Source organism: Augochlora pura, chromosome 10 (assembly GCF_028453695.1).
Source record: "Augochlora pura isolate Apur16 chromosome 10, APUR_v2.2.1, whole genome shotgun sequence".
In the NCBI taxonomy this organism is placed as follows: Eukaryota; Metazoa; Arthropoda; class Insecta; order Hymenoptera; family Halictidae; genus Augochlora; species Augochlora pura.
Genome location: NC_135781.1, coordinates 27,526,738 through 27,535,678, shown reverse-complemented (window position 1 = coordinate 27,535,678; position 8,941 = coordinate 27,526,738). Strand labels below are relative to the sequence as shown.

General features: G+C 45.3%; 1 protein-coding gene across 2 annotated transcripts; it reads right to left on the bottom strand.

The window, feature by feature from the left end:
* Positions 1–2,913: 2,913 nt before the first annotated feature.
* On the bottom strand, positions 2,914–8,492 carry LOC144476257 (lysosome-associated membrane glycoprotein 5). Of its 2 annotated transcripts, none has more exons than XM_078192959.1 (7): positions 8,324–8,492; positions 7,592–7,728; positions 6,665–6,877; positions 6,470–6,586; positions 5,923–6,010; positions 5,719–5,857; positions 2,914–5,642 (listed from the first exon to the last, which is right to left on the bottom strand). In XM_078192959.1, exons 1-7 carry the CDS (start codon positions 8,364–8,366, stop codon positions 5,432–5,434), a joined length of 948 nt encoding a protein of 315 aa, XP_078049085.1. In that variant the 5' UTR covers positions 8,367–8,492; the 3' UTR covers positions 2,914–5,431. The 2 variants fall into 2 exon arrangements, with proteins under 2 accessions (XP_078049085.1, XP_078049086.1); XM_078192960.1 differs by having other exon boundaries at positions 6,665–6,838.
* Between the last annotated feature and the right edge of the window lie 449 nt (positions 8,493–8,941).

The window sequence follows — 8,941 nt, the reverse complement described above, 5'->3', positions numbered from 1 at the left end:
TTAAAGAGGAAACACGAAGCCTATCCAACCATTAAAAGCGCATTTCGCGGCACGAGATGCACGCGGACGTCTTTTCGCCGGCACTTTCCTGATCGATTGTACCCGCTCGGTTCGTCTGGGAATCTGTCGTTGTACCTTCAAGACAGCCGCCCGGGTTCCAATCGTTACGCAAGATTTGATGCCTGATCATCGGGAAGCTGGAAATCGGACCAACTGAAAAGAAAAGTGCAAGCTCAACCAATCTCGAAGACGATAATACTTAGACTACGAATCATTATATGAGATACAAATTACCCAAGTTAAGTTAATTATAAGAAACATAAGTCAGTTGAAAATATCACCCCGCTTTTAATAATTATAGTGCGTTGAAGATAATGTAACGATGTCCTAACATGTTTCTGATAACTTTACAATTTTATATTTGATCTATTCATTTTTGTCACAAATGCATAAAATTCAATCTAATAACAATTCTTCGGAATCATGTTTATTCTTGCTAAACCTTACACAACCGAAATTGTACTATTAATTTTATTGTAAGGACGTCGAAATCGGGAAAATTTCGGTAGCTTTCGTCGCGATCGAATGTCTGCCTACGGACCGTTTGCCAATCGATTAAGCCCGCAGCGTCTTCGTAATCGGCGTTGTACCTCCAAGGAACATCCACGGAATCGTTACGCGAGATTAGATGCCGCGATTTATTAGGCAGTCGCCCCCGACAGCGACGACGTCACGCGCGACATAACTTATCGTTGGGCAGCGATGCAAGCGATACAGAGAATAGTCGTATATAACGAAGGTTATGGTGTTACCGGTGGATGGTGGAGTGGCACGGTGTCCAGTGACTCCCATGTCGGCTTGTTATCCGGACCGCCCCATCGTTATCTGCAATTACCCGAAAACAGCCCCTAGTTTATAAATTATAGACCACCCCGTCCCCATCCCCTCCTGCAACATCCCCATCCACAATCCTTCCCTCCCTTCCACCCCTGGAAACTCCGTGCACCGCGCCCTTCCTATCGGCCTCCAGGTCCCAGCTTCCGCCAGGATTACATCTGTCATCAAACGCAACCAATTACGCTCAATTATCCTGGGCCGACCACCCCTTCCACGGTGATGACCCGTATCTCGCGATGTCATCGTGGCCGTCGCGCGTCGTTTGCCGACGACAACATTCACGGGGTCGTTATCGTGGTTTGGTAAACGTATGCCACGAAAAGCTGGCCGCGAGAAATCGGCACAGCCTGTCACCAAACTTTCTCCTTTTAATGAGCAATTTTGTCGTGCTGCGATCTTTTTGTACACCTATTTCCATGTGCCCTGATGTGTACAGGGTGAAACCAATTTAACGTTGCAGAGAGAAGAAATTCCTATTATTATTTTTATTATTACTTATTTCCCTTGTTTATATTATATGCAGTAGTATCATTAATCGCCTTGTGAAGTTCTATGATTGCGAAAGTTTCATATTCTCTTGCATCGCCTGAGAAACTGGCCTCTCTTTGTTCTTTCATCCCATAGGACTATATTTAGCGAATACAATTGTCCAAATTGTTATTGCTACTTTGGTTATCTTTTGTAAATCACTTTTCACCTTCAAACGCTCTGTTATGAATGCGCACGACAAACCTATATTGTTGTAGGATGTTGTTGCAGCTGCTTTTATCTTACTCGTATGCTATTTTTTAACTATCTAAATACTAAACAAATAATAACAATAATAACAATAATTTTTGACGTTGTTCAATTGATTTATTGCCTGGTTTTATTCCTTGAATGGCGATCGAATGACGGCCGTTGTTATAAGTAGATAGAATGTGATGTTTTTTGCACGTATGACTTCTATAGATTAACTAATCAATACTGAAGTACAAAGTCTGATGACAATGATTCTACTCTCTTGGTTGTTTCCTATTTTATCTTTTGGACGAATAAAATTCAAATCCAAATGAAATAATTTTTAAATTGCATTTAATGTTGTATCTCTGCTACGTATTTCCGTGAAAAGTTTTGCAATGGTAGCTTTCTGGCCACACGTCTTTCCAAAGTATACGGAGCACACGTCGGATTGCGTTTAGGCGAGCAAGAAGGCTCGCAGTATGATTTCCCGATTATCATCGGACGCGGAAGCTAGACGCGTAAGATCCGAGATTACCAGACGTAATCCTCGATTCGAAGCGATTTTCTCGACTAGTCGTGCTACCCACAGTTAGAGGGTCGAGCGTATCTCGGGGACAATGCGATCGGCCTGCTCGAACCATTGTCGCCGAGACGTTTCAATGGGCATTGCGACAATGAACTGTTGACAACTGTGCGTCGCATTGCGTAAAGGGCGGCGGTTCCCTTTTAGTTAGGTTCCCTTCGGCGGGTATAAGCCTGCTTGACTGTACTTTTCACGCCCTTTTCCACCGGCGCGAGGACGCCATGGAATTATTATGTCGCGTGACCACCCTTCTCCCACGTCGCGGGCAAACATCTGCTATCGTAAATATTAACGAGTTCATCCGGATACGAACATTAGCGCGCTGATTGCTATCGCAATTTTTCATCTTAGAAATACATTTGTATTTGAACGGATCAATTTTTAGTACAACTCGTTGGTCGGTGTAGCAACTGCTGAAGAATAATGTTCATTTCATCGATAATTCGGCAGTCAACGTGTCGAGATGCATCGGTCTAGGACAAACGCGTTCAAAAAGTTTTAGAGTGCATAGTACGAAGAAAAGAAATATCAGGCAGAGGTAGAAGAGAATCTATGGTGACACGCGCATCTGTTCACATTTCCTATTCATGCTGCCATTACATCCCACGATTCACTGTGACACAATTTGATCACCCGTAGTCGATTAAATTGGGTTTCAATTTTGTTGACACACGGAACTCGGGAATAAGGCGGTTGCGGCAGAGAGCAAACTTGTATAACAGCCTTTATTTTATCGGTATGCTACAATCTTAATAGACGCGCGTTACGCACCACCCCGTGGTCGTGTCCCGCAAATACGTGATCCGCCGTTCCGTGCTGATCTTCGCACCACGCGACGCGTTACAATAACTATTACGAGACTTAACATTGCAGAAATAGGACAAGCGATATGATTCATAATCCGTCGCGTTCTCTCAGATGACTCGACACAATTGGGCTAGTCTTCCTAACAAAACTCCATTTTCCAGGCCATGCCTTCATCATCATCATCATCATCATTATCGATTCGTTAACGATCGCGGCACTGCAACCCCTCGACCGTCTATCCCCTAACCGTTGATAATATTTATGTATGTATAATAAGATTGGCTTTAGCACAAAAATACATCTTCATAATTACATGTAGACCATCTCCGTGGTAAGAATCGGAGTCCCTATATCATAAGTAACGTTCCCGTAGCATAAAAAGTTCAAACATCGAAACTCTCTCTCTCTCTCTCTCTCTCTTTCTTTCTATCTATCGCTCACACACTCTTTCTCTCTCTTTTTCTCCCCCTCTCGCTCGCCGCTCTCTCTCTCTCTTGCCCTGGAATTCTTCGAACAGTCGCGAAAAGGAAAAAGACATTCCTCCGTTCCGCCGACGCAGACTCGCGCACCGACGATCCCTAACAACGTTGACTTCGTCACAGAAACACGACACGCGATGCTCGTCATATGTATACATATATGTATGCACGTACGTACGTATGTATGTTATGTATATGTATTTATATATTTACACACGAAGTTTCAACTTTTTTTTAATATGCGCTTGGAAGACAGAGGTTCATATGTTACGCACATATCGATATAATTGTAATAAATTGATATGCGTCGTGAAGTGTGCGCGCGTCGTTCACGCGCGCACACACGCGAAACACATACAGGTTTTTTTTCTTCATTTTTTTTACTCTTAAGTATGCAATTCACCTCGGTAAACTATAGCTACGTTCAATGGGATCGGAGAATCGAGCTCGACTCGATCGACGCCCACCGCCGTTCGTTTTCGTTCGCTTCCGTTTTCCCCCTATTACCCCGGCCTACGAAGTCTTTAAAACGTACGAGGAGTGTAAGGATCGATATAGCAACACGATTATCTAAGCCGTTTCGCGTCCTAATCCGACTCGATCTTCCCAGGAACGAGTGATTCATATTCTTTTTTTTTTTGTTTTATTAACGCTAAAGTACATCGTTGATATGGTCTATTCATCGACTAACAATGAATGCACGTTCGTGATATGTTTTTAAAGGATCATTAAAAACTCCGCGCGGTCGCCGAAGTTCGCGACGATCTCGAAATCCAAGGAACACAGGGTCAGAAATGAAAAACCGAACGATTACAAATCGGATCTTGCCGAACAGCTTTCAGAGTGCTTTCCGGTCGAGAGATAATCGAACGACAGTATCAGGTCGCGATCTTCGCCGATCGCAGCAACATATTTACACGATATATTACATCGACGATCAGAAAAGTCAGAAATTAGATGACCTACACTCTAGCGATCATAACACACGTAGGATTTAGAGATGCAAGACCACGAAGAACAATTGAAGAAAACCATTATCGTCTTAATGACAAAAAACCTCCGTCCTGGCAAAGTACACGTTTCGAATAATCGAATGGAACGGGCTCCAGGTAAAGTCGAATCACGGATGTGCGTTTAGCGAAAAAAGAGGACTCTGAATCGATTGGAAAATTAGCGGAAGCAAACGGAGTGATGGGACTCGTACGAAAATAGAGTCTTGTCAGCAGCGGAAGCAGACGGAAATCGCTACATGCAAATAAATACAACGATTGTGATCGGTCTGCGAATCTTCGTGAAATGCAAAGTGATCGAAGACAGTTTCAGTCAGCCTGAGAGAATCTATTGTAAAATCATGTAACCGAATGTTTGCAGAGATCCGCAGCATGATAATAACGATGACAACTCAACTGCGGATCTTCAGGACTTAAATAAATTTCGAAAACACAGCAAAATGTTTAACACGCACTCTTGATCGAATAAAAACGAGAATTTGCACGCAGATCCGCAGTCTACCGATAACGATAACAATATAGTAGTACGTATACGTTAAAACTCGAGAAACAGGACATTTGACGTCGCGGTAAGAATCGATTGGACGATCGACCAATTTCTACCGAATTATTAGCTGCCTGACAGGGCTTCGTTTTCCGAACGGCGACGCTGATGCCGATTTTTCGAGAAATCGACAGCGAACTAGCGAATTCGCAAAATCCGGCTCTGCGAATTCGCTTGTTCGATTCTTCGTCAATCGACGCGACCGTCTCGTCGATAGTGCATCGTTTAATTCGTCGACGTCGTTGGATCGTAAAGAGCAACGAGTCGAGATCCAGCATACGATCTATGAAGATCGGCAATGTAGAAGGGCGAGCAATCGATCGTTTCTGCCGTCCTCGTAGCTGCTGGAAATCCTCTCGCCGCTCGGCTGGATACCTCGACGGTTTCCTTACTCCATGGTGTCATACTTGACTTTTTTCACTTTGAAGTAACGATACCCTGCGTAACCAGTGATGGTCAGCAGAACGGCGGCTGCCAGTGTCGATCCGACAGCGACCGGCGCGGTTTCATCCCGGAATCCGCGCGCACTCAGCGCCGTGCAGGAGAATTCGGCTGCGAACTCGTTGTTCTTGAACTTGAACGGCTGCAGCTTCATATCTCTAAAATATCGGGTCATATTCTTTCATCAGTTAATTTTCGTGCCACGTAAACGACACCTGTAATTCAGCGATTTACCTGAGAAGCACGCTCGCGTGATTCTTGCCGTCAGTTAGACGGACTTCCGTCTCCCCGGGGCAAGCGTATGATTTTCCAACAGGCGTCGGGAATAACATGGGGCTATGCTTCTGGCCAGTGCTCAGTCGGACTGTTTTGTCTTGGTGGGAAAAGAAAATTGTAATCCATCGAGCGTTGAACTTTGAATGACTAGATGGGACTTACTCGGCTGATCGATGTGTTCGAAGTGGCGATCGCTAGAGTTGTAGGTCAGTTCGATCTTCTCGACGTACCATCGCTCTCCGCCGGGTGTCTGAAATTGTCACAGGTTGCTTTTTGGTCAACGAGTGTCTCAAATTGTTTAAGAATCTAAGTTTAAAGATCACTGGGACAATCTATTCTTAAGATTCCTCATTTCATTCTAATTCTCTCCAGTAACTGCACTAGTGACACTATATTCTGTTGCATCCTTGGGTTTCGCGCAACCCCTTCAAAGAGGTCAAGGATGTAGGCCAAAGGAGGTTAGAGACAGAGATCGTTTCTTAGAAACCGTTCTAGCTAGACTAGTATTCGTAATGTCGCGTATGCATCGGCCACACTCAATAGAAAGGTTAACGATTTTCAAGAGCGATAATGATACGATAAAAATATTCTTGTTCATTGTTAATAAAAATATATCTGAGGTGAAGTACCTACACGACTATGTAGTGTATAACGGCAGACGACTAATTTGTTTGGTCGAATATGTTTGCAGGATAGGTGAATCGATTACCTTAGCGAAGCTCCACAAAAGGACAAACGCCTTCCACTTCAATGACATCGTGACCGTATTCTCGTCATTGCAATTACCAGTGACCGTAGCGTCGTTGGGAACATAAATGCTGGCCTCCTGCGACAAAATATCGTTTTGAAATTAACTTGGAGACCCTGCAAAGCACTTGGTATCTTGAATAACGTCGATGCTCACTTGATCTTCTCCAAGGTTCGTACGATATTTCACAGTGATCAGTGCGTCGACTTGCAACAGAATACAGGCCTGTCCGTTGCTACGGTCCAAACGATATAAGGGCTGCTCCGTCCCGAATGATTTGTGAATCGATACCGTTGTTGATTCCAGAAGTATCGTGGTCGTACTTCTCAGCTCAAAGTTCAAAACATCACTGACGTTAAAAACTGGGGTCTTAAAAAACGAAACTTACCGTTTACTTTGATCGTTAAGATACGCGACAGGTTCTCTACGAAAGCGTCTAATTTCAGCGTGCTCTAGGAACAGGCAATTTTCGACGGAGTTCTATGTGTCAATGATCTTGGACAGAGATGATTCCATGATTATCCACACTTTAATCGCAAGAATTGTTTGCACTAAAAGCAGAGGACTTTCTGCAACGACAACATCGTTTTCCAAACATTCGACTAATTCCTTTACTCCTCAGCGTATCGTAACGTTACTCTGCTAGTAATCCTCTTTTTTCACTTGGTAGTATTGCCATAGAAAATCTTCGTTTTAGATAAATATCCACGCAAGGTGAGAAGGTTACGCGAAAAGATGCCGACGATGCGACTGCTCCAATATTCCCACAGCAAACACCGTATTGCATTCCCAACAACGATCGAATCACTCGCGTGTCCTCGGCTCGCCGAACGTTTCTTAATAGTATCATCTCGTCAATCGAATGCAAGCAACTATTCGGTCGGGATTGTCACAACTTCCGACGCGTGTATCGATCGCGAAAAAAACTATCCAACTAGTTCGACGCGGACTTCCCGATAAAATATTCACGAACGACGCAGCCTTCCGTACGAATCGGTGTCCAAGGCTCGTTAGCGTCATTTCAGGGCATTTTGTTTACGGTAAACAGCTTGCAATATTTTTTTACAGTAAGAGCGTTCTTACCGAAGCCTGCTTAGACTTCGAGCCGGGCATGTCGAACGTCAATTTTGGCGTTCTGCGTGTCGTGTACAGTTGATCCTCGAGCTTCTGTGGCAGCGGCGAAGGGCTGGGTAGGCTGATCGCCGAAGTCGAGACACACCCTGCGGAAAGGTCATTCGTTAGACGATAGGGCAGCCAGTTTCCGCTGCACGCGACGCTTTTCCTGCACGAAGGCAGACTTTAACAATGACTTTTTCGCGAGCTTGTTACGCCCGTTCCTTGAACCGGAAGACATTCTCGAGGTGGTTCACTCTTTCGAAAGGCTGCTACCCTAAACCGCAACCCTACAACCCAACCAAGTGCTGCTGGTCGAACGACGTTGCTTATCGTTTCCCAAGAGGGAGTGTGCGGATCACGCGACTCCGGCTCACGCAATAGCATTTTCTTTAATTATCTTCCGTTTCGCAGGCTAATCAGCCAAGTGCAACCCCATCGAGAGATTAAAACTGGAAAACCAACCACCGTGGTTGCTCGGCGACGGCAGGGGTCGCGTTCGTTACATGTTCCAAGTAAAATGGAGAAACGTGTCAAATAGAAAAGTGGATTGTCTCTCGTTGGCTGAGGGGCTTCGTTAAATGATCGCGGGGTAGCTAGCACAGATCTAAATCCGAGTACTGCGATGCGACGAAACCTCTGGCCGCAGGATATCCTGCTGCGTGCGTACACGAAAATCGTGGTGGATCTCGATGGACTCACATAGTACGAAGACGGCCTTGGTATAATCCACGCGACGTGCCATCGTGTCCTCTCGCTGGCTGGTTTCGCGACTCGGGAGACCACGGGGCACCAAGGAGGATTTAAAAAAAAGTACGTCTGGTCGCGGCAGTTGCACGCAACACTGTTCTATCGAGACGACGTTCGCGGAACTTGTGAGCCGAGCGAGGAAATTCGGGCGCAGGTGGATCGATAGCGGGAGCTTTCAGCATGCGCTGCGATGCTTTCCTATATCTACGCGTGGACGTGTACTGTGTGGAGATGAGAAGACGGACAGGGTCAGGGGGATTTGCTCTCCCCTTTACAACCCTTACTCGTTCGAATTAAGCCTGGTAATAAATAAGATGTACCCAAGGACCGATTGTACTTGATTTTTCTAGCTTGCCATCCGTTGGTCGCATAATGATAATACATAGAAATTTCACCGGGTAGCACGTTCCTTGCTTTCATTTGGTGACGTCGGGCGTCGGCGTTGGCGTCGGCGTCGGCGTCGTAGGAGGGTCGTCGAGGCTGCGTTGGTGTTAGTTTTTCTTTTCATTCACCTCATGCGCCCTGGCTGTGCCACAAGTATCTAAGAACACGACTGTCAGCGATCTCCCC